The 26,702-nt window shown below is 37.7% G+C and overlaps 1 protein-coding gene across 1 annotated transcript in view; it reads right to left on the reverse strand.

Annotated features, from left to right (window-relative positions):
* EPRS (glutamyl-prolyl-tRNA synthetase) overlaps nucleotides 1–26,702 on the reverse strand; it is an 84,788-nt gene that overhangs the window by 31,994 nt on the left and 26,092 nt on the right. Inside the window, exons 13-20 of the mRNA XM_006894591.1 lie at nucleotides 21,511–21,621; nucleotides 18,041–18,177; nucleotides 16,965–17,172; nucleotides 14,633–14,745; nucleotides 11,309–11,426; nucleotides 6,596–6,949; nucleotides 2,347–2,609; nucleotides 186–237 (exon numbers count right to left, since the gene is read on the reverse strand). Of these exons, the coding sequence (XP_006894653.1) occupies nucleotides 186–237; nucleotides 2,347–2,609; nucleotides 6,596–6,949; nucleotides 11,309–11,426; nucleotides 14,633–14,745; nucleotides 16,965–17,172; nucleotides 18,041–18,177; nucleotides 21,511–21,621 (1,356 nt within the window). The remainder of the gene's footprint in view (nucleotides 1–185; nucleotides 238–2,346; nucleotides 2,610–6,595; nucleotides 6,950–11,308; nucleotides 11,427–14,632; nucleotides 14,746–16,964; nucleotides 17,173–18,040; nucleotides 18,178–21,510; nucleotides 21,622–26,702) is intronic.

Consider the following 26,702-nt stretch of genomic DNA (forward strand, 5'->3'; position numbering starts at 1 on the left):
GTCAGTGCAACTCTTAACCCACTGGCCACCACAGATCCCTAAATGACTATAAATGATATAAGATATAACGGTATAACTAAAGGTGTTATATATTATTACTTTAACTGGGCCTGGCCTTGAGTTCAGCCACTGAAAATTTTGAAACACACACACACACACACAGTCACCTGAATATACATACTCACCTGAGAGTACCAATCTGCAAGATTTTCTTCCTTTTTTGCCTCAAGACCCAACCTGTAAATAATCAAATCAAGTAAAAATTTTTCATTCAGCAATTGTTTTTACATTGAATGGAAATAAACCTCCAAGTCCAAATAAGTTTTTATTTCTTGTAAGTAATTTTTAATATTTATAGTTCCTCTATATTAATCTCTCAGATAATGTTGTTTTTAATGCAAATTTTTTAAGAGGTGGTTATATCTTGCCCCTCTTAATTGGGAAGGTATACAAAAAGCTATGATTTTTATAAGGTCTTTTAAAGATAGTATAAGGAGGACAGGATAGTTTGATGACAAAAAGTAACACCAACAATGATTACTCAAACACACCTTTGCACATATAAAAAAGTGTATACATTCTAACAATATTGTAAGTAAAAGTTCCAGAGATATCGCCAAAAGAAACCAAATTTACTTGTAATGAAAATACATTCCAGACCAATAACTCTTTGCATGAGACACCAGGGATCTATTATCTCATGACAAAGAGATGAAAAAATTCACTCATCAGTTAGGTTTCATGGAAGCTTACAAAGCTTTGTTGTTGTTAGGTGCCATCAAGATGAGCATGACTCACAGCAACCTTATGACTAGCAGACTTAAAACCTTTTACTATCAGGTGCGACTCTCATCATCTCTGACACACCGGAGACCATTGCTCTAGTCACTTTGTCTATCTTGTTGATGGTCTTCCTCTCTTTTGCTGACCATCCACTTTTCTAAGTATGACATCCCTTTCCAAAGAATAGCCTCTTCTAGCATCATACACAAAGTAGAAAAGATGACTGCTGATACCAAGGGTGATGATTATGGGTGCCTTGTTTCACTTGGACATTTAAACAAATGTGTATGTGAGCTCTGACCCTTTGAAAAGCAGTCACGGTGCTTATGACATGTTTTCTTCCAGACCTGCAACCTATTCATACATTACAAAGATCAAATGTGAAAAGTTGTCTGCTCTTTCTTTCACTAGCTGACAAATCTTTCATTCAATAGGTGAAAAGAAAAACTAATGCAATTGACTATTAAAAAAGATACTGCATGTATAATCGCAGATATAAGCAGCATCAAAATTTTTCAGCAAAATAAATCTAAAAGTGTATTTTCATGACATTTTTTTAAAAGTTGTTATTGACTCAAAGATAGGTAGACCCCACATGTCAAAGCAGAACTGCACTCCAAGTGTTTTCACCAGGCTTTTCTACTGAGGCACCTCTGGCTGCCTTCAAATCTTTGTTAGCATCTGAGAACATTAACCATTTGCAACACCCTAAAACTTCATCTCAAAATAATAGTTGTCCAAAACCTGCAGTTAGCATAAGAAAACTATATTCACAGTTGCTGACAGCTTTTCTTTTCTTCCTTTCTTTTTTTTTAAAAAATTAAGTCTTTAAACAAAATCTGTTGCAATGCTCACTCTAATTTTTGGGATGGGGTTAGGGGATAGGGTACAAGAATTACAGTATCCATATCCTGAAAAGACATCTCATGCACAGTTTTTCACTTAACTGTCATAAAGTAGTTTCTGCTTTGTCTAAAGCTACCAAATTTTGAAATTTCAATTTTAAAATTATCAATTTTAAAGTCCAACAGAGAATGACCATGAAAGAGATTTTGAGGATGATCCAGAAGAGTGTAAGGTTCAGATCTACTGTTTATAGGATCAATATGGGTCATAGTTGACTTGATAGCACCTAACAACAGAAGAGAATAAATAAAGTTCTCATTCCCAACCAAAGTTCAGATTTGAAGACTATTAAGATGCAAAATAAGGGGACAGTTAATGTCCAAAATGAAAATTTCTCAACAGACACAGAATGAACTAATAGTGGGAAACAATTCAGTATGGTTAGTAGGAAGAGGACAGCAGGGAGCAAAAATTATAGAAGACTTTACTAAGAGTCTTCAACAAGCAAATGAATATATTACCTATTCAGGAAATTAAAGAGAATTTTAAAAATAGTAAAACCCAGCTAGTAACAGCTTAATATTTTTAATGCCTTCTTAGCCAAACTAACAAAAATATGTTTTTTAAAATGCTTATACTTGTATAAAACTTTCTATTTCACTTCAAATTCAGTGTTCCTGTTCTATTACCTGGTTTGTTTTCCATTTTGTTTTTTACCTGGTTTGTTTCTTGGGCCCCTGTCCTTCTCCTGGCCCACCTGATGACTGCCCACTTCCTTGATTTTTAGAAGCATCTTTCCTTGGACCATCATTTTGTTTTTGAGATTTATTCTGCTTTTCAGATTTATTTTCTTTTTCTTTCTTCTTCTTATCTTTGTCCTCAGCCCCAGTAGCAGACACAGGTTTATATTCTACTCCTGTGAGAGACTTATATTGTGCCTTCAACTGAAGCAGCTCTTGTACTGCTGTGTCTACTTGATCCTTCAGTTTAAAAAAAGAGGAAAAAAGATGGTAGGTAATTCAAGCTAAAATTTGAACGCCCTTAATTCAACACCCAAAGCTTGTGAAATGTTTAACATAGTGGCAACTGAAAATAAGGTGACAGAAGGAAACCTAGGATAAACAGGGTCAGAATTATGTAAAAACATAACTGAAAAATGTTATTTGTACTTGTACCAATTAAATGGTACAAGTGGCTACCTAAATTTAATTAAAGTTACGTAAAATTTAGTTCCTCAGTTACAAAGGGCCACATTTCGAGTGCTAATCTGGCTAACAAGTACAATACTGCACAGTGCTGTGATGAAGCCCTGCTACCATCACAGAAAGTTCTACTGGACAGGACAGATCTATAACTTATATTCCATGGGAATCTTGATTAAAAACAATTCCATTACAAAAGCAGAGCATTTCACAATTATAAAAATGACAAGAGTTTTGATATAAATGTCAAAACTTATGACACATGGAGGCCGAGTAGGTCAGTCAGACAACTCACCCCTCAAGTACTGGTGGTTTAAATTCATCATAAAATTTTCAGGAGAAAGATGGGTAATCTCTTCACATGTCTGAGAAATAGCTAGAGGGTCAGCTAAGAGTCAATTTCAACTTAACAGTACAAAAATACTGTGGTGGTACTTATGTGAACATAGTGTATGACTATGATATAAGAAATTATTATTTCAACTACCAGTAGCATCAGTCATGGTGGGCAAGTTTCAGAAAGATGAGAGAAAGTTTGGCAATCTTCTATCAAATATTACCTATTAAAAGTCCTATGGACCACAACAGAACATTGTCACCTTATTTAACACTGAATATAACATAAAATAGGATGTTTGTAGAAAATGGAATGATTGAGATGGTTGGATAATTTATTAATAGTAATTATTTACTTAATAAATAACAAAACACTAGCAAAATTATTAATTCCCTGGATCTCATCATAGAAAGATCTGGTTTGAGAATGAGACAAGGTTTGAAGCTAGGCAACTTCAGAAGTGACTTCATATTCATAATTTACTCACTGGTTTTTAAAACAAAGAAAGAAAGGAATATTATTTGAATCTTAATGGTTCAGAAGCTCCGTCTGACATACTTTGGACATGCTGTAAAGCGAGACCAGTCCTTGGAGATGGACGTCATGCTTGGAAGGGTGGAAGGACTGTTGAGGAAAGGAAGACCCTCAATGAGATGGATGGATTCCATCACTGGGGTAATGGTGGTAGGTATGTCAAGAGACAATAAGACTGGCAAGGATAGAGCAGGTTTTAGGGCTGTTGTATACAGAGTTGCTATGAGTCGCATGTGACTCGACAGCACATAACAACAACATTGGTAATGGTGATTATGAATATTAAATCTAAACTAGGAAAAGTATACAGCACACATTGCCATATGGACTCTACTCCCAGGTTTGGCTGTTCTTGCTGGATGTTTGAAGGAGAAGCTGACTTTTAACTGCTCTGAGACAAACCTTCTTGGATGATTTGGTTATAGCTAAATGGAGGCAAACTTTGCTGGATGATTTGGATTTGACTGCTAAACTGAAGTTGCCATCAGCTCTACTCCCAGCAACTGAATTTTATTTCCTAGAAGAGAACACTATTGCTAGCATTTAGAGACCAATTATAAGCTGTATTTAGGGAAAAAAAATAACAGGTATGGTGGATAGTATTGTTGTTGTTTACCATTGAGTCAGAACGAAATCATATCTGACCATTCAAGTATGAAGAGACTACCCATCTCTCTTCTGCAGAGCAACTGATGGATCCAAACCATATACTTTGGGGTTGTCAGTGCAACTCTTTACCACTAAACCAGAAGAGCTCTCTATGGTAGATCAAAACTGCAGGTTCAAGTAAACTTTAGTTAGAGTCACTTTAGAATCAAATTTATTATTAAAAACACCTATTAAAAATACCTGTCAGAGAAATCTAATTTTTACTCGTAGGCTGACATTTTGCAGGTTGGGAGTTAAGTTGCCAAGCCAAAAGCAGATAGTTCAAATCTACATGCTGGTCCATGGAAGAATGGACAATCTAGATTGTTAATAGCTTTAGTCTGCTTGACTCCACGGTCAACACTCTTAGCACCAGTAGCCAGGAAATCAAAAAACATATTGCGATGGGAAAGTCTGCCATTAGAGACCTCTCCAGGGTACTGAAGAGCAATGGTGTCACTCTGGAGACTAAGGTGCATTTGATACAGGCCATGGTCTTTGCAATCACTTGTTATGCATCAGAGAGTTGGACAATGACTAAGGAAGATAGAAGGAGAATTGATGCCTTTGAGCTGTGGTGCTGGAGAAGAGTATTGAATGTACCATGGACTGACAAGAAAACAAACAGATTCATCCTAGAGAGGGTTAAACCAAGCTGCTCCTTGGAGGCAAGGATTCTGGGGCTTCGTCTGACATACTTTGGACATGTAAAGAGAGACCAGTCCTTGGAGAGAGACAACATGCTTGGGAGGGTGGAGGGACGGCACAGGAGGGGAAGGCCCTCTATGACGTGGATTGATTCAGTGACTGGGGTAATCGGGATGGGTGTGTCAGGGGCTCTGTGACTGGCACAGAAAAGAGAACGGTTTAGGGCTGTTGTACATAGGGTCGCTGAGTCACAAGCGACTTGATGGCACATAACAACAACAACTCTCATGTGATTTAGAGCCTCTAAAAACTCCTCAGTTCCAAGTCAATGGCATATAATAACATCAGCAGGGAACCCCCAACCCAAGAAAGCATTTGTGTTATTAGCCTAAAAGGTGGCTTTTTCTTAGCTACTACAGCTAGCTGTTACTGGTCTCCAGCTACCTTAACTGCAGACACATGGTCTTGCATATCAGCGTGGTCTTGCAAATCAGCATCAGCTGTGGGACTGGGTAAGTGAAAGAGTGCTTCTCACACTGAGCAGTAAGACTTGTGTGAGCAAGACACGTAGTGGCAAGACTCTTGGGAGAGCAAGACCAGAGACTGTGGCATTGTTGTTGAAAAACGGTGGCAAAATATGACCTGAGGCTTCTTGCATTATACTGGCCACAGTTAAAGATTTGGCTGTTCTTGCTGGATGTTTGAAGTAGAAGCTGACTTTTAACTTCTCTGAGACAAACCTTCTTGGATGATTTGGTTATAGCTAAATGGAGGCAAACTTTGCTGGATGATTTGGATTTGACTGCTAAACTGAACCCAGAGGCTGGACTAATTAAGGAATTGTGCCTTGAACTACTAGGCCAAAGTATGGGCTTGTATTAAGAGATAATCTTTGCCTTCCACACTCACTTCCCTAATAAACCCTATAACTGTGATCCATAACTGTGAGTCTGTGAGTCAAAATGAATAAAAGAACCTCTTGCTGTTGGTGGGGCGGAGGGACTATGCTATTCTCATCCCCTCTGGCCCTTTCTGAGAAATACTCATGGCCCTGTGAAATACTCATGGTCCATGTCCAGTTTCCTCCTCTTCTGACAGCCTTATATACTCTATTAACTCAATGAATGGAAGATGTAGTTGAGTATTATTCCAAGTATAATGATTGTTATTCATTCACACTACTGGTTGAGCACACAAATTAACTGACCAAGAATCAATACAGCATCTCAATATACTCCATACAGAATGAAAAAAAGACATGGGGAAGAAACAAACAACCCCAAAACAAAACCATCTTCCCTAAGTGGATTTAAATCTCTAAGGGGATACAAAGTTAGTGTCCAGCAAACAGAGTGAAAAATACTCCTCACTTGAACATACGATAACCAGGCAACAGCAAGGATGTAGCAATGAGACAAAGCCGGTTTAGGCAGCCATGGCTCTGCAGACTCTCTTAGTTTGACTAAGGATAAACAGAAGATTTTTCAAAACTCAGAACAGACAGTAAGATTTTTTGTGAGAAGACTGGCCTACTTTAGACAGTTTAAAATCATGTTGTTAGATATAATGTCATACTAACTCACGGGAGTATACTTACCTTTGGTGCTTTCTCAGTTTTGAGTTTACGAACCACTTCTCCTTGTGCAGCAACTTCATCATACAAAGACTTACTGTCCAGAATACTTTCTGATGATTTAGAAGAAATATTCTTTACTACTACAGTAGGGGGATTTCCAGGTTTATACACCTGGCCAGTTTTCTCCTTATATTCAGCTTTCAAAGCCAAAAGTTGTTTTACAGCTGCATCTATATCTTCTTTTGTTGCTTTCTTGGCTTTTAAATCACGAACCAAATCACCTTGGACAGCCACTGTGTTGTAAAGGGCCAATGAATCCTCTGCTGTACAAATGTTACTTGGAGAAGGTGCTGGCTTTTCCTTACATGGAGTTGTCTAGAGAAAAAGAACACCAAAAGATAGGTAACTTATGTAAAATGCCTTTTTCATGAAATTTTACAAGGTTTTATGTTTTAAAAAATTGGAACATTTTACATTTTAATCCCTTGATACAATAGATGAATAATCTTCTTCTCAAAAGTATACTTTTAATGAAATATTAACAGAAGCAAACAAATGCAGAGTCATATGGACAGTCACAAGTTATTTTTATCATATATTAAAACTGAATATAATGTAAATCTTTATCAGCAGAGGTGACTTGTCATGGTAACCAGAAGGGAAATTTATAGGGCAGAGGTCTTGGAATGGAAGACTTGAAGAGGCACAGCAAGTCCTTTTGGGAGCCTGATGCATTAGCCTGGAATCCAGGTAAGGCAGCCACACACATGAGAGGTAACTGTGTCATGGCAGCACTTTACATAATTTGCTCAACACTTTTAAACAAATGAACCAACTCTTACTCCTAATAGGATTATATTATCAGTTACTTTAACTAGCTGCACATGCAGCTTTTACAAATCACCAAGGGCGTCAAGCCGTTCTCCACACAAATGGAAGGCTTAAATGAGAACCATATACATTTGTTCCTACTGGCCTATATAAATTCTTAAAGACAGAGAAATAGAACTTGTTTGTAACCTGTGTGAACAAACCCATACACAATGAAAACTATCCCTGAAAAAGAATTCCTCTCAAAACTTCTCAATTTTTGGTATAGTAAACACTGATAAAACAATCTATGTAATAGGCAAAAGCTCTTTCAGTCCTCAAACATTTTTAGGAATGCCAAGAGGTTCCCAGAGATTCTCGGTGATGCAAATAGTTAAGCAAGCAACTAACTACTAAAAAGGCTAGTAGTTTCAACTCACCACAGGCTCCATGAGAACACAGGCCCTGTAATCTACTAGATATCAAAGCCTTGAAAACTCCACAGAGCAATTTTGCTCTGTGCATATGGCCTCACTATGAGTCTGAATCAACTCAATATCAATTAACAACAAAAATGTCCTTAGACAAAAATGTTTTGTTACACAGTCATAACATAAAATGACATAAGGATATCATCCTAGTCAAATTGTTATTTCTCATTTTTGGGGCTGAGTATAAATCAAAAGCTCATGTGATGTTATTCTCACAGTAAACAACTCCAAACACATCTTTCCTAATGAGCTTAAGAGTACTTGTCTTGACTCTAAATTTTCATTAAAATTAATGTTGTTGTTGTTGTTGTGTTATGTGCCATCGAGTTGCTTGAGACTATAGCAACCCTATGTACAAGAGCTCTAAACGCTGTTCTATCCTGTGCCAACCCAGCCATCTCAAACGCACTTATTCCCACCACTCCAGTCACAGAATTGATCCATCTCATCAAAAATCTTCCTCTTCTTCGCTGCCCCTCCACTCTGCCAAACATGATGTCCCTCTTCAAGGACCAGTCCCTGTTTCCAAGATGCCCAAAGTATGTAAGTCGAAGCTTCAGAATCCATGGCTCCAAGGAGCATTCCAGCTTCACCTTCTCCAGGTCAAACCTGTTTGTTCTCCTAGCAGTCCATGGTATATTCAACACTCTTCTCCAGCACTACAACTCAAAGGCATCAATTCTCTTTCTATCACCCCTATTCACTGTCCAACTCTCTGATGCATAGCATGTAAGTGCAAAGACTCTAGCCCGAATCAGGCGCACCTTAGTCTCCAGCCTGACATCGTAATAATAATAAAAAAAAATTAAAAAAAAAAGAAATACTCTATATAAATTTAAAAAAAAAAAGAACAGCAAGAGTACTTGTCGTGAATCCACCAGATGCTCTGGAGAAGGATGGGCAATCTCATCCTATGCCAGTCTGATCTAACTTACAGCACACAACAAGAAAAAATAAATAAAGGGAAAAAAGAGTACTTGTCTTCTCCAGCTCAAGTAATTATTTTATCATAGATCTGTCCAGTTATCAAGACCTAACACCTCTAGACTTTGAGTAGTACTGGTTCTACTTCCTAAATCCACATCATACTGGCCATACTGTATCTCAAGCTTTCATTCTTTAGCATCTTAATTTCCTACAGCACTAATAATAAAATTCAAATACTGTGCAAAATTTAACAACTAGAAAATAAGTGTAGGAGCATGTAATCCAAGTTCATGGTTCAAAAAGGAATAAAAAGAATTACTTTTAAAATTTTGATTTGTGCATCATTAAGAATGAAATGAAAATGTTTTGGTTAGCCCCAGCTCCTGGTGACCTCATGCACTACAGTATGGAGCCACTATGAGCTGTTGCGTTTACAGAAGCAGTTCACCAGGCTTTCTTTCAGAGTTCAAGCAGGAGATACTGTGAAAGCTGGTTCAGCATCCCAGAAACATGCAAATCGCCAGTGACAGACAATACTCACTGAACTTAAATTGTACTGGCCAGGAATCAAACCCAGGTCTTGGGTATTAAAGAGGTAAGGATTCTACCAGTGAATCACTGGTTGTGTTATGTGCTGTCGAGTTAGAACCAAGTCATACCAGACTCTACAGAGGGTTTTCAAAGGCTGTAAATCTCACAGGAGGAGATGGACCATCTTTCTCCTGTGGAATAACTGCTAGATTCAAGCAGCTACCTTTGGACTGGCAGAGCAGCTTTGTACTCAGCAGACCCCCAGAACTCCCTACTGAACCACTACTGCCCCACAAAATAAAAATATGTAATTGCTCTACAGGTGCAATGAATAAGTACTTGGCTGCTAAAGGAAAGGTCAGTGGTTGAAATCCACCCACTCTCCTCCACAGGAGACAGACCTGGTGATGTGCTCCAGTACAATCTAGGAATCGTGTGACTGTCTACTGTGTCATTTAGGGCTGTTAAGAAGTAGAAATGACTCAAAGATATTTTAAGATATTCTAAGGGTTAAAAAGTTGCTAGAATATAACAGTGTGGACTTCCTTAACAAACAGAAAAAGTAGGAATTTTTTTTAGACACTAGGTTTACCTTGAAACTTTTTCTGAAAAAGCAAAGACGCTATATATATTATGAAAGTTCAAGGACCTCTAAACTTTTTGCCTATTCTAGATTTGCAGATCATTCACCCATCAGATCTACAACTAACCTTTCAAGGATATCTGGTCTCTAGAATGTCCTTCAATATGCTGATTTCCTTGCAAACTTGTTCTCCAAAAGAGTAGACAGTCATAATGACTTTTTAAATGGCAACTTAAGAAATGTGCCTACCATCCACATAATAGTAGTTTTCATTCTTTTTTCTAAAGCTCACAAGTCCTAACCACCAAGGCAGTGGGGTTTGAGAGAGAAGTACAGGCAGGGAGCTGGGCCACTAGCCTGCTGTCAATTACAAGTTTTGTGATCTTCAGCAAGGTTATTTCATTAACTAAAGGATAAGCTCTATTATTCGGAAGTAGATGGCCAATCCTTCTTCCTAGTCTGTCATAATTTTTTTATATAATAGTATTTGACAGAAAAGCATTTTACAGAGAAGAGTAGATGAAAGACATTTACCCTATTAGAAAAGTGACTGGTAGATTCAATGTTGCTACCCACCCTTGCCTCGTGTACCTGGAGAGGGTAAAGTCAGACTGCTCCTTGCAGGCAAAAATTCTGAAGCTTCGTCTGACATACTTTGGGCATGTTGCAAGGAAGGACCAGTCCTTGGAGAGGGACATTATGTTTTGGAGAGTGGATGGACAGCACAGGAGAGGAAGAACCTCAATGACCTGGATTGATTCGGTGATTGCGGCAAAGGGAGTGGGTGTGTCAGAGACAGCAAAGTTGGCACAGGATATAGCAGGATATAGGGCTCTTGTACATAGGGTCGCAAATGACTTGACGGCACATAACAAAAATGATAAGCAGGAGTGGCATCCACTTCCTAAACGACTTACCTCTGGAAACTCTATGAACTTTGATAAATGTCGATAGTTGTAGAGGGGCTTCAGGCCTTCTGTTTATAAGGTTGCTATGAGTCGTGCTCGATTTGAAGGCAATCAACAACAACAAAGGATGAGCTAAAACTGGATGATCTTCAATATACTTTACGACTCTAGAAGTCAATACTACCTAATATATAAAGCACCTTGGCTATTAAAAAGAAAAATGCACTGTAGCTCTGTTACGGAAAAGTTTTTGAAGATTATTTCACTCTAGTTGTTTTCACTATTTGATATGACAAAAACACAATCTTAAGATCTTATTTTTCAAAATGTTTTAAGCATGAAAGGGTAAACTTTTATACATGAAAGCGTCGAGAGTTTATGTCATTTTTAGTCACAAAATAAGACAGACAATGACTTCTAAACAAATAATTCTATCTTATGAAAGGATCACTCATTATGAAAGACATTTCTGGAAAAATCTTACCTCATTTTTGGTTGTTTCTGTTTTGGTCTTTTCCTTTGATCCTGATGTTGGCATTTCCTTTGTATGTCCATCAGGAATGTATATCAGAACGCACGGGGCCTCTATGCAACTATGTGGGCTATAAAAAAATTCAATTCAGGGGGGAAAAGTATAAATCATCTAAACAACTAAGATTTAATTTCTAGATTAAAATGATAGCAATGAGTTAATGGTTTCCAAACATAAAAATAAAAATAGTATTCATTCTTATTAAAACTAGCTCACTCAAGGGAGCTCTGGTGGCCTAGTGGCAAGAAGCTGTACTACAATCCCAGAGGTGCGCCATTTGAATCCACCAGATGCTCTGCTCCAGAGGGAGGAACAATCTCCTCCTGTACCTGTCAGATCCGATTTGACGGTACACACACACACAGACATACAGACATACACACACACACACACAAAATAATAAAATTAAAAAAACACCTAGCTCACTCAGTTACTCCATAAGTTGTACTAATATCAAAGGGAAGGTGGTTCTAATCCACCAGCTTCTCTGAAGGAAAAAGATGGACAGTCTCCATGAGATTTACCATCTCTGCAAATCCACTGGAAGGTCAGACAGCAGTGAGTCAGTTCCAACTTGATGACAATGATTAAGTTAATGAGCGTGAACAGACTGACACACAGTGACCTTATCTGGCCTTAACAGAATGGCCCCGTAAGGTTTTCAAGTCTCTAATTTTTATAATAGAGAGGCCATCGTTGAGCTCAATGGCTATGTGCTTGGCTGCTAACTGAAAGGTCGATGGTTCACATTTCACCTGTCAGTTGTTCCACTAGAAAAATGATGTGGTTTTCTTCAGCTTCAGGACAAAGAGGATGTTTCTTTGGAATCTTTAGAGAAACAGGCTATCACACCTTTCTCCTGATCTTTCAGTTAACAGGGGAGCATTTAATCACTGCAACACCAGCTCTTTAATATGCTTACAATAAAGCAAAGATACTTCCGAGAAGCATTTATTTTCCAGGCATTTACCACTTCTAAAGGTACACAATATACAGGCTCTGACATCATAAACAAAATTTCTTTGAATACTATGACAAACCCAAGCATTGAGGACTCGCCTTCATAGGGTCGCTATGGGTAGCCTGCAACTCGACGGCACTTAACAACAACAACTGTGACAAAGTAAAACAATAAAGAAAAGTTCCAAAAAAATAGGATTCTAATACTACATTATAAGGGATGAGGGGAAGAACTGTCCAAAAGGAATAGGCACAACAGTTAGGCTTTGTAAGTGTGACAGCAATCAGGAACAAGGTGTGAATTGCAGGGTGAGTTGAGAGAGGGGGAGAGGAAGAAAATGTTCAACAATGAAAAAACAAAATAAGATTCTGTATATATCTCTAATATTTTTAGACAGCTTTATTGAAATACAATTAACACACTAAACAGAAAATTACTCTGTGAAACTATGCAATGCTGTGGTATTTTAGAGAATTATATAACCACCACTAGTCTATTAAATTTTAGCACATCCTCCTCATTTGCTCCAAAAGTTTTAACCCTCATATTTACATCTATAATTCATTTTGGGTTAACCTATGTATTGGTATGGGCCCAGCTCTATACTTGCTTGTGGGATAATCAGTTGTCATAGCACAATTTGATGACATTTTTTTACTTATTTAAAGAATACACTGAAAACTTACAGCCACTACCACCAGCATCGTATCTCATATTTTAAAAGACCTAATATGCCATCATCAGTGAGTACTAGTGGTCTAGTGGCATTGCAATCCTGAAGGCATGTGGTTCAAATCCACCAGCTGCTCCACGAGAGAAGGATGGGCTATCTCCTTCCATGCAATTAACTGCTTCTGAAAATCTGCGAGAGGGTCAGCTACGGGTCAGTTCTGAGTAGATGGCATACAACAAGAACAGCTGCTGTGCTGTGCTCTTAGCATACATCATTTTACTTAATTAAAGGAACTCAACTGCTAAAATGAATGAGAATCTCTCCCGGAGCTTACATTTTAGTGGTAAGGAAAAGAAACAGAAAAAAGAGAATTTCAGTAACATGTGATAAATATTCTAATAGAAGAATGCTACAGAAGTAGCCCTCCATACTAAAGGAATACATATTATTCAGAGTGAAGGACTATATGAAGGTTTTCAGGAAGATATAACATTTCAAAGGTTACTCAGATGACTTCATGCCTTCAGTGTGCTGAACAAAAGGGACCCAGGAAAGCACAATAGAGCAGATATGGCTAAACGAACAAGGGCCAGATCATGAGGAACTTTTTGTGCTATAAGCTAACACCTTTAGATTTCACAGTGACGTGCATAAGGATTCTTGTACAGAAGAAATATGAAACCAGTGTTCTGAAAACTTCATAATGATGGCAATGTGAAAATGGATTTAAAAAAAAACAAACAAACAAACCTAAAACTCACAGCTCACTAGAAGCTCTTTCCACTGTAAACAAGATTTGCCTCTGGAGGACTTGAGTAAGGTAAAGTAGTAAGCAGTAGGAACCTGCACTGCAATCCCAAATGTACAGAGTTTAAAACCACCAGTTTCTTTATGGGAAAAGGATAGGCAATCTCCTCCCATGTGATTAACTGTCTCTAAAAACCTGCTGGAGGGTCAGCTATGAGTCAGCTCTGACTCCACGGTACTCAACAACAGAATCCCTACAGGTGTATGAGACAGCAAACAAAAAAGTTTACTGACTAGGATGGTAGTGAAGGAGAAGAACAGACAGAAATGAAGTGTAGGCTCCTCGGTTTTAACATACTGAGTTTGAGGTAACTGTAGTTGTTAATTTCAAAGATTTGAAATTCAGGAAAGACACTTCGAATACATACAAAAAATAAAGGAATATGGAAAATTATTGATTGAAAATTCTGCAATAATACTATATCATAGTTGGAAAAGAATGCTATATTTGCTATTTTCCCACTAAAAATACCTGCTTTTCTATTTATATTATAATAAAATAAAAAATATAAAGACTAAATACAATAATTTTCACCCAAAGAAAAAATACTGAATTGTTGTAATTATATTTGGATAAAGACTAATTATAAAGTGGTTTAATTGGATAAAGACTAATTATAAAGTGGTTTAATTTTAGATATGAATCACTTGTTAGTGTTCAATGCATATTATGCTGGCTGAGAAAAAACTGATCACTAAAGTAAATTATTTAGGACTGTAACATTTATTTTTTTTAAAAAAAGCAAATATGAAATTGAATAGAGAAATGGCAGGTATTTTAGTGATAGTATCATTTTTTAAATATTATCCACCTAACTTTAAAGCATATATTTACCTAACAGGTTCATAAGTCTGATCACATATGAAGAATCCTCTTCGTTGGAGTTGTATAATATCCCCCTTCTTCAAATCCTTAAGGCAGGGATCTCCCAACATTAGTTCTTCACGCTACAAAGATCAGAGCACCAAACAATTATAAAAAGGAAGCAATTGTTTCAGTACCTGAGTATTTCCATTTTAAACAGATTAAGCACACAAAATCAAATAGTGAAATGCTAAAATAAATAGTAATTCCACTTTTTGTTAGTATTTGTATTATTATTTGTAAACTAAAACAACTTCATGAAACTGTTCACGGCATTCTTTTAGACATAAATTTCTCTTATAAAATGAAATACAACAGTGGTCACCACAAGAGTTTTAGGGCCAGCATGCCTGAGTTTTTAAATTAAATATGCATTTATGAATAGAAGATTTCAAAAGGCAGCACAGGATGACTATTACAATGAAATATACAAGGCGTTAGGGTGAGATAATCAATAGGGCTGAACTCGATCAGCATTTCTTAAGCTCAAGGAACTGAAGAACAAATTCAAACCTCGAGTTGCTATAATCAAGGATGCTTTCAGCAGAATATTAAATGATCCAGGAAGTATTAAAAGAAGATGGAAAGAATATACCAAATCACTGTATCGAACGGAATTGGCAGACACAGAAGAATTTCAAGAAACAACATACGAGCAAGAGCCTATGGTGATGAAAGAAGTTGTTCAGGCTGCTTTGAAGGAAATGGTGAAAAATAAGGCCCCAGGAATAGATGGTATACCAATTGACATATTTCAGCTAACAGATGCTGACCTGGATGTGCTCACCAAATTGTGCCAAGAAATCTGGAGAACAACCACTTGGCCAACTGACTGGAAGAGATCTATATTTGCTCCCATTCCAAAGAAAGTTGACCCATCAGAGTGTGGAAACTATAGAACAATATCATTGATTTCACATGCAAGCAAGATTTTACTGAAGATTATCCAAAAACGACTGGAACAGCACATCAGCAGAGAATTGCCAGAAGTCCAGGCTGGGTTTGGAAGGGGTCGTGATACTAGGGATATTGTAGCTGATGTTAGATGGATCTTAGCTGAAAGCAGGGAATACCAGAGGAATGTCTCTCTGTGTTTCATTGACTATGCAAAGGCATTTGACTGTGTGGAACATAACCAACTATGGCTGACTCTGAGAAGAATGGGAATCCCTGAACACTTGATCGTTCTAATACGAAACCTATACTTGGACCAGGAGGCAGTCGTCAGAACAGAGCAAGGGAACACTGCATGGTTCAAAACTGGGAAGGGCGTACGCCAGGGATGCGTCCTATCTCCATACCTTTTCAACCTGTATGCAGAACAGATGATCTGGGTGGCTGGGCTCTACGAGGATAAATGTGGGGTCAAGATTGGTGGACAATCCATCAACAATCTATGTTATGCAGATGACACAACCCTGCTTGCTGAAACTGAAGAGGACCTGAAGCGCCTGCTGCAGAGCGTCAAGGACTGCAGCCTACAATATGGATTGAGGCTCAATGTTAAGAAGACAAAGATTCTCACCATTGGACCAACTGGCAGCATCAGGATGGATGGTGAAGAGACTGAGATTGTAGACAACTTTAGTTTGCTTGGCTCCACAGTCAACACTCTTGGCACCAGCAGCCAGGAAATTAAAAGGCGCATTGCCATGGGAAAGTCTGCTGATAGGGACCTCTCCAAAGTACTGAAGAGCAATGGTGTCTCTTTGGAGACTAAGGTGGGTCTGATACAGGCCATGGTCTTTGCAATCACTTGTTATGTATCAGAGAGTTGGACAATGATCAGGGAGGACAGAAGGAGAATTGATGCCTTTGAGCTGTGGTGCTGGAGAAGAGTATTGAGAATACCATGGACTGCTAGGAAAACAAACAGATTCATCCTGGAAAGGGTTAAACCTGGTGGCTCCTTGGAAGCAAGGATTCTGAGGCTCTATCCAACATACTTTGGACATGTTGTAAGGAGGGAACGGTCCTTGGAGAAGGACACCATGCTTGGCAGGGTGGAGGGCAGGCGCAGGAGACGAAGGCCCTCTATGAAGTGGATTGATTCGGTGACTGGGATAATCAGGATGGGAGTGTCAAAGACAGTGTGACTGGCACAGTACAGAGTGGAGTTTAGGTCTGTTGTACATAGGGCCGCTATGAGCGACTCAACAGCACATAACAACAACAACAATACATTTATGTGTTAATCCCATGTGAGCATTTTCAAACACATCCAATTTATTCTTAACATTCTACGTTTACAAAGTTTACAAAAGGGGGACAGATTAAAGAGATTTTTTTTTTCCAAGGTTACCTTACTGTTCTTATTGACATACTGCTTGAAGTCCTCATCTTTCCCCAGCACTGGCTTTGTGATCAAGTGCTCATAAGTCACACAGACTGCTGGGGTAGGAAGAGCACGTGCAGTCTCGGCAAGCCAAGTAATCTTAGTGGTTTTCTTGAAGTCTTTATTCTCCAAGTTCAATTTAGCATCAAGAGATACAATTTTCCCATCTGTGTTTCTAGATAAAAGATTAAAATGCATTAAAAAAGTAAACCCAATCTGTCATAAAATGTTGCTGTGCGTTTTAAATGCATTATTACAGTATTCATAATAAACTCACAAATTCTTTCTGGAAAAATTAAAATAAAAATTTAAGCTTTAAACATATACTACTACTGTATTTAACAATGTTATTCTTAATGTTCAAAGGTCTGTAATTTCAGATGTGGACGGTCAATCTGGTCATCTGGAAACGTCACTGAAATATCAGTCGCACAGCTTCTAGCATCATAGCTATGTATTAAGTCACTCCATTGTATCAAAGTGAAAGACAAGAGCTGTCCTCCTAAGACCAAACTAGAAACAAGCAAGTGTATACATACATAAGCTATAAAATAAACAGCAGCAGACAAATCCATCTAATACATTGCTATACTCAAAAGAGCAAACCATAAAACAAATGAACACTCAGAGATCAGAAAACAAGAGATGCTGCAGAAAAGTGGAGCATATGTAGGGGAAAATTTTAATTGTCCAAAATTTACAGAATCTATGTCTAGGAAGACTAGAGAAAAATTGATGCCTTTGAGTCATACTCTTGGCAAAGAATCACTGCTATACCACAGACTGCCAAAAGAACAAATATGTCTTGGAAGCTGTGAAACCAGAATGCTCCTTAGAAGCAAGGATGGTCACACTTTTCAGTGGCATTTTGTTCTGTTTTATAGAAAGTTGTTAAGAGTCGGATTCATCAGCACCTGTTAATAACTTGTAACATGTCTAAGCAGACTGACTCATCAACTACATGAATGGCTTTGAACTGAGAGATAAACAAACAGGAAGAGGTATTTTTCTTCCACAATTATTTAATAACAAAAAGCTCTTACTTGTGTATTTTGGTAATGTTGATGTTGCCCCAGTTTATAAACGTGACCATCTCACCCTCTGACAAGGTCTCTGCATCAGCACCTTCAATGTAGACTTTGGGACTATACCATACAGGCTTCAGACCAACATCAGGGTTCTGATGAAGAAAACAGGCATAGTAAGTTCAAAGTACAACTCAGTGAGCCAAGTACTTATAAATTCATTAAATATTCACAATTTAGAAATTCACTCATTTTACTCTTCAGCCAAAAACCAAAATGTTAACAGTTACTACAACTACTACTACTTCATTTCCATATTTGGAACGAATAGCTTTCATCAACTGTTTTTTAATAAACATGTGTCAGCCACTCTATTCTTAGCATTCAAATAGTGCCTTCTTGTTATAAACACACACATATACACACACAGAGAAGCTGTCAGACATAAAGTTAACAGAGAAGAGGTGGGTCTGCTTCAAAGAGTACTTCCAACATAAAATAATCATTCAGTGTTTTCTGAGCTAAACACAATTTGCTATTTACTATCTACTTGGCTGTTCTGATTCACATATTGTGCTCTAGAGAATATAGAATCATTCCTAAGCAATGATTGCAGGACATGATTGAACAACAAATGTCACCTTAGGATGAAGCACAATATAAGGATCTTGCATATTTTAGAAAACAACTTTTAACAGTTAATATATGCATGGGCAAATAATGTTTCTACACATGCTAGGTTTCTTAAAATAAGAAAAGAGATCTGGTAAATTAAAAACATGGTTTATTTATAAAATTTCACATTTTTTGACAGGATTTATAAGGGGGGAAAGCAGTGATGCCCAAAATAAGTTTAATAGCACGTGTTTAATGCCTTATTTAATAAATGCATCACTACACTGGAGAAAAGTAACCTTGCTATAGGAACTGAAACTACATGGAGCTTTGTTAATTGTTGTTGTTAGGTATCATCGAGTTGAGTATGCTTATGACTTGCAGTGACCCTCTTAACAACAGAAGTGAATGCTGCTCTGTTCTGTACTATCCTTATCATCTCTTAACACAGTAGAGCCCAGTGCTGAAGTCACTGTGTCAAACCATCTCATTGGGGGTCTTCCTCTACTTCACTGACTCTCCATCTTCCCAAGCATGATGTCTCTTTCCAACAAACTGCCTCACCCAGGTACATGTTCCAAAGTATGAGAGATGAAGCTTTGCTATTTATGCCTTCAGGGAGCATCCTGCCTCCACTTTCTCCAAGAAATATTTGTTCACTCTTTTGGCAGTTCATGGGATAGCCAGTACTCTATCAATGCCGTACCTCAAAGGCATCAATGTATGGTGCTCAAAAAAATTCACTGCTATCAAGTTAAAATCAACTAATTAGCTGGAAAACTCAGTGAATTTCTAATGGTGTAAATGGCATAGGAGGAGTTGGCTCATTATTCCATCTCAGAGCCATTGAAGGATTCAAACAGCCAGAGCGATGCAGCCATGCGTTAGCAGTAAACTGCTACAGACTACACCACCAGAGGTATCTCAAGTCTTAAAACTGCTTTAAAAAGAATGCATATCTTTCAAAGAGGAAATAGCAAACATCATACATCGACAATTGAGAATATTTATCACTTTTTCACAAAAAGTATATTCTCTTATATGTGTCCTAGTCCACGAATGCAAACTTTATTTAGTAGATGTATTTATAGAGTAGTCACAAATTTGGTATGAAAAGAACTATTTTTTTCCAAGATTGTGAACCAGGTAGCCATAACGATCCAAAAAGATTAACATGGACACTTTCTGCTACATAAACTGAGATCCATATTTTATATCTTAAAGGGCAGGTAACATTTCACTTCACCAATAACCTTCCAAGCAGAGGATATGGGAGTGTGACAAGTTCTAAATCAGTTATTACCTGGATCCACAATCAGCACTCATGGTTAACTGCAGTCAAGAAATCGAAGATATGTTACATTGGGAAAATCGACTTTCAAGGACCATTCCAAGGTGCTAAAGAGTGTGTCAATTTTTTTCAGTTGCTTCCCATGCATTAAAAGTTATACAATGAATACGGATAATGGAAGAAGAATCAATACCCTAGATAGTGCTGTTGGAAAAGAAAACTGAATATTCCATGGATTTCTAGGAGAATAAATAAGTCTGTTATGGAAGCAGTGAAATTACAGTGCCCTTTAGAGGCAAGGATGATGAAACTTCATGTCACAGACTACGGACATGATGTCAAGAGAGATGAGTCCTTGGAAAAAGACATCATGATAAGAAAGGTGGAGGGTCAGAAAAAGAGACTAAGGCCTTCAAAAAGATGAACTGATATAATGACTTTTAACAAAGGGCTTGAACTTGCAAGCGATCATTCAGATGAGGCAGGATAGTACCACTGTTCATAAGGTGGCTATGAGTCATGGCTAACTCAATAGCACCTAACAACAATATGGTAATAATGCTCGATGGCTTAAAGACAAATGTGACAGTCAGTGATTGATCCTGTTAAAAGGGGGGCGGGGGGAAAGCACTTCCAGTTGTTGCTGTTATGGGCCGTCGAGTTGTCTTCAACTCATAGCGACCCTATGTACAACAGCCCTAAACCCTGCTCTATCCCTTGCCAATTTTGTCTCTGACACGCCTATCCCCATTACTCCAGTGACAGAATCAATCCATCTCATCGAGGTTCTTCCTCTCCTACATGGTCCCTCTACGTGCAAAATGCCCAAAGTATGTCAGGCAGCGCTTCAGAATCCTTGCCTCCAAGGACCAGCCTGGCTTCATCCTCTCCAGGAAGAACTTGTTTGTTCTCCTAGTAGTCCATGGTGTATTCAATACTCTTCTGCAGCACCAAAGCTCAAAGGCATCAAATCTCCTTCTATCATCCCTAGTCACTGTCTAGTTCTCTGATGCATGGCAAGTAACTGCAAAGACCATGGGCTAGATCAGGTACACCTTAGTTTCCAGACTGACATCATTGCTGTTCAGTATTTTGGAGAGGTCCCTGACAGCACTTTCCCAATGCAATTCATCTTTTAATTTCCTGGCTGCTGGTACCAAAAGTGTTGACTGCAGAGCCAAGTAAATGGAAGCTGTCAACAATCTCAATCTTTCATCATCCATCATGATGCTTCCAATTGGCCTAGTGGTGAGAATCTTTGTTTTCTTGATGTTGGTAAAAAAAATTACAAGTCCATGCCAGGAAGAGATACTTATTATACGCTATCTCTACCCAGTGAGTAAGAGAAAGTCAAACGGGTTTAATATCTTTGTGGTAAGTGTTGGTGTTATTATTAGAATAGCATTTTCAACAACTAATCCATAAAAATGTTCACTCAATTTGGTATCAAACCTTAGCAAGGAACGCTGGATAGAAAATTACCTCAAAATCATTGCTACTGCCACCCAAATATATATCACTTTCATTATTTTTCTCTTCCTTTTAATATATAAAACAACAAATAAAAACAAAACCAGATGACCTTTGGGTGTTTGGCTACTTCTTTCATCTCCTCCTGAGCATCAGGGATATTCACAGGGATTACTTCTTTCTTCAATAGTGCGACATATCGCGGAGCAACTGGGTCAATTACCTGCAAAAAACCCATCCAATATTTCAACCTTTGTATATTTAAAAAAAAACCTCCACATATACAGTAGCAGCACAGGAATACTAAATGGTTTTCTTTTGTTACTGCATTTACTATTTTTTTCCACCATAATATTTAAGCAATTTCTAACATTCAATTCCTAAAGAAAGTAAATAATTTTATATGAGGAATTTCTAGATCTTGACTGTAAATAACTACTGGGATATGGTGGGGAACACTTAAATATAGTACTGGAAATTATAAAATCTAGTACTAGAAGGTGAAGAAAAATTATCCTTATTGGGTTGATGTTTTAATCCTACAGAGAGGTGTAATACATAATTTTGTATTACAAGAGAAGTACACTTTAAAGGAATGTGATTCATTGTGTCTCAGCATTATGTTGGGGTTCACATGAACACCAAAAGCAGAGAAGCAGTTGGTCATGCTAATACAGCAGTGTCATAAATCAGATACATAAACAAAATACTTCTGCGTGTCTACAAGCTCTTTCTGGGATTATTTTATTTCTAGATTCTAGCACAAGGCCTGGCACAGATCTAATTAATAACCATTTACAAATTAATCAGAGGGCTCTGGTGGCATAGTCGTAAGAAGCTTCACTGTAAGCTCAAAGGCACATGGTTCAAATCCACTAGCCGCTCTGTATGAGAAGCATGGCGTGATCCCCTGTGTGGCTTCCTGCCTCTGAAAACTCCCTGGGGGGTTAGCTACAGGTCAGTTCCAAGTTGATGGCACATAATAACATATAGATTAACTAAATGAATGTGTTCATTTCAGCTGTTCATAACGGTCATACTTATTATACTCAAATCTACTACTGTATCGCCAAACAGTAGCAGCATGTCTTCTGAAGCACATGCATTTCTCTTACATCATTGTTCAATTCAAATTAAACAGAATGGTGAAACATCAAGATAAGTACTTTAATAGTAAGGATGTGGTACATAGGGACCTTACACAAAGCATGTAGGAAAAAAAATGTAGATACATTTAAATGCAGAGTCAAACAGCTAAAGAATTGTCCTTTTTCCCATATGAAAAAATTTAAGTTATCAGGACATGACTAATAAAAACGAAACTGTTTTTATTTTCTCTGATTTATACTGGGTTATTTGGTTATTATTGTCCAAACCAGTTTGCTGGTTTTTGTTTTCAGGGTATTTTTAGGCTTCCTGAAACGAATGGTATCGTGGAGCATCGGAATTAACTGGGAGTAAAAAACCTTCCTCTGAGAATTATTCAAGCAGATTTTGAAAAATCATTCAACTTCCCCTCTCAGCTATCCTCTACTTATACTGCATGTTGTTGTTGTTGTTACGTGCCCTCGAATCGTAGATGACTCATAGCGACCCTAAGAACGAAAGGCCTGAGAATTGTTCATAGTTTCCAGAGGCAAGACATTTCGAAGTGGATGCCACTCCTGCTTTGAAGCCTGTTTTAAACAGGAAGCTCCAACCAACACTGTCCACCATGGGTACCCATTACCATGTTTGGCACTTCATTGTCAGTGTTTAGCATCACAGCAACCACAAGTTTCCTCTGTATAGCAATGCACAGACCAGTGCTATACCACCTAGAAGAATGTTTGACAAAAAACAGTTTGGACCAGGCCTGAGGGCCGCCACAGCTAAAATATCAGACTGCAAGTAAAACTTTCAATTTATGGTTTTAACTATGACACAGAAATGTTATGTATCAGCTCCCTATTAAGATGAAAAGTCACATTTAAGAAAACATGGATTTTCAAAAAGCAATTCAAATTATTACCACTGTAAATCTCCTCTACATTTCTCTCCTTTCTCCCTACTTAATTTTGTTGTGAATGATACACTCTGTAAATAAAGCTCTGTACAAAAAAAGTACATAATTAAAAATTAGTATTTTTAGAAGCTGCTTTATAAAAATGCTAAATTATGATGAGCAGAAGAGCACACAAAGTATAATATCACAAGACTGATGCTTTAACATTGTCCCTGTTTCATAGCATCAGGATTCAATTTAGTTCACTGACGCTACATTTAAAAATTTTGGCAGAGTATGGAAAGAAAGACAAAGCAAGCTAAAGAACTGAGATCTTACGCACGAACTCTAAAGAAAGAGAAGTTCAACTAAAAGATTGGAAATAATAGGTTTCAGTGTAGGAAGAAATCATGAAGGCCAGGAATAAAAATGAAAATAGCTGTGATCAAGTGATTTCATAGTCATCCCCAACCTAAAATATTTATACTCTTACAGACTATGTTTTTAAGATGGTACTTAATGAGGACAGATTTCTTTTCACTCCTATACTTCATTAAAAAGGTATGGAAGATTTTACTTTGTTTAAAGGTGAAAAACAAGTAAAACAGGAGAGAGGCCAGTAACTACAGTATTTTGGAAACAAAAAACTATGTCAAAGAGTAAGAACCAAGTGAGCACACTAAGGAATACAATTCTGATGTAAAAATGAACAAAGGCTGAGAAAATCTGCAAACACTTTCCTGCAGACAATATGCAAAAAACAAAGGAATGACATTAGAGGATGAGTCCAGGAGGTCCAACAGCTATAGAATAAATCAAGTAAAGAAAAAGAAAGGAAAAAAAAATCAGAATGACTTTCTATATTGGAAGCTATACATTCTTCCAATGGAGGTGGATGAAAACAGACTCACACTAAAATTGTATCAGCAAATTTCAGAGGTAAAACCTTGTAAAATACAAAGTAATAAAAACAAGCCATCTACAAAGCCTCAAGGGACACAGGTGATGCAGTGCTTATAGTTCTCAGCTTCTAAATAAAAGCTGCTCTAAAGACGGAGCAGTAAGCTTGATGAAGATTTAATGCCTGGGAGCCCTTCACTGCAGGTGTGCCCTGCAGCGTTGCTATACACAGATGGTAATGGGTTTTGGGGTTTCTATCAAGTTTCAAAAATGTATTTCAACCTGTATTCCCCTCCTAAGGAACCTGGAGAAGGATACACGAGAGCAAAACAAGAAAATGATAAAATGAGAAGGAAGATACAGGAATTAGTTATCCATCACAGGACAAACGCAAAGAAAAGCCTCAGGATGATGATGAAGTTGTTGTTAGGTGCCACAGAATCCACTACGATACACAGCAAGCCTATGAACAACAGATCTGAACCCTGCACTATCTGGCGCTATCGTCACGATCTCTGCCATTCTCCAGCCCATGTTACAAGCACTGTGGCAATGCATCCTGTTATAGGTCTTCTTCTCTATCTTGGACCCTCTACCTTTCCCAATATGATATCCTTTTCCAAGGACTGGTCACCCTTGAAAAAATGCCCAAAGTATACAAGATGAAGTTTCATCATCCTTGCCTCTAAAGGGCATCCTGTTTACACTTCCTCCAAAATAGATTATTCTTTTGGAAATCCATGGGAAATTCAGTATTCTAAGCCACCACTCAAAGGCATCACTTTTTCTCTGTCATCCTTATTGTGCAATGTTTAGATGCATAGAAAACAAGTGAAAATATCATAACGTGAATCAAGATCATTTTACTCTTTAAACTGATATAGTTGCTTTTTTAGAGGTTCTTAACAGCACACTTTCACATCTTTTGACTTCCTGACCACACTTACCATGGATGTTGATTGAGGATTCAAGTAATATGAAATCCTTGCTAACTTCAATCTTTTCTCCTTCTATCATGATGTTGCCAATTGGTCCAGTGGTAAAGATTTTTGTTTCTTGATGTTGAGGTATAATCCATATTAATGGCTGCCGTCTCTGATCTTCTGCAGCAAGTGCTTCAAGTTCTTTTCCCTTTTGGCGAGCAAGGTCATTTATATAACTCAAGCTGTTGATGAGTTTTCCTTGGATTCTGATGCCACATTCTTCATACAGTTCAGCTTCCTGAACTGATTTGCTCAGCATGCAGACTGAAGAGGGACATTGTTCAATAACTTCCACATACTGCTGGATCACTTTTCAGGAATGGGATCAAAAATGTATCTCTTCCAGTCATCATTCAGGTAGCTGTCTTCCAAATTTCTTAGCAATGACTAGGGAACACTTCCAAGGCTCCGTCCATTGTTGAAACACAATGACTGGTATTCTACCAATTCCAGGGACTTTACTTTTTACCAATGCCTTCAGCATAGCTGCAACTTCTACCTTCATGGCCATGCTCTTGAATATGCGCCACTTCCTGAAAGGTCACGCATGAACCAATTCTTTTTGGAATAAAGACTCTGTGTACTCCTATTTTGCCAATTCCTGCATCATTCAAGATTTTGCACATAGAATCCTTCAGTATGGCAAATCAAGGCTTTAATTAGTTTTTCAGCTCTATCAGCTTGAGAAATAACAAGCTAGTTCTTCTCTTGATTTTCTAACTCCAGCTCTTTGAACATTATAATAACACTTTGCTTTTTCTTCTTGAGCTGCCCTTTGAAATATCGAAATATTGTGTTCATCTCTTTAGCATTTCTTCTTTTCGTTTTTGACTTTCTGTGTTCTACTGCAATTTTCAATCTCTTCTGACACCCATTTTGGTTTTTTCCCCTTCTTCACTGCTTTTGGAATGGCTTTTTTGTTTTCTTCATACATCATGTCCTTGATGTCATCCCACAACTTTTCTTGTGTTCAATGCATCAAATCTATTTATGAAATAGTTTTAAATTCAAGTGGGATAGACTCACAAAGTAGTATTTTGGTTCTTGTGGTTTTGTTTTCATTTATTCAACTTCAATTTGAACTTCCACAGGAGTAAATAAGGGATCTCTTCCAGTCACTCCCTGGCCTTGTTTTTTGTTGTTTTTTTAAAAAATTTTATTAATTTTAATGAACATTTGCAGAGATTTTGGATTTCCATTCATTCATTGTTGCACTTTTCTCCCTACCCAGCCCTCCCCCTCAGTTCACTCCTCTCTTTGAAAAGTAAAAAAAAAAATTCTTTCATGGGAAAAAAACCCCCCCCAACCCCCCCAACCTACAGCCCCAATACACTCCACTATGCAACATTGATTCTAGACTCTTGTGATAACCATAATACCCTATCATATATCACTCTTAAATTATTCTCTCCATCTGTTTCAGTGCAGTATACATAA

This window comes from Elephantulus edwardii, unplaced genomic scaffold (genome assembly GCF_000299155.1).
Source record: "Elephantulus edwardii isolate Elephantulus edwardi_28Jun2011 unplaced genomic scaffold, EleEdw1.0 scaffold00146, whole genome shotgun sequence".
Classification (NCBI taxonomy): domain Eukaryota; kingdom Metazoa; phylum Chordata; class Mammalia; order Macroscelidea; family Macroscelididae; genus Elephantulus; species Elephantulus edwardii.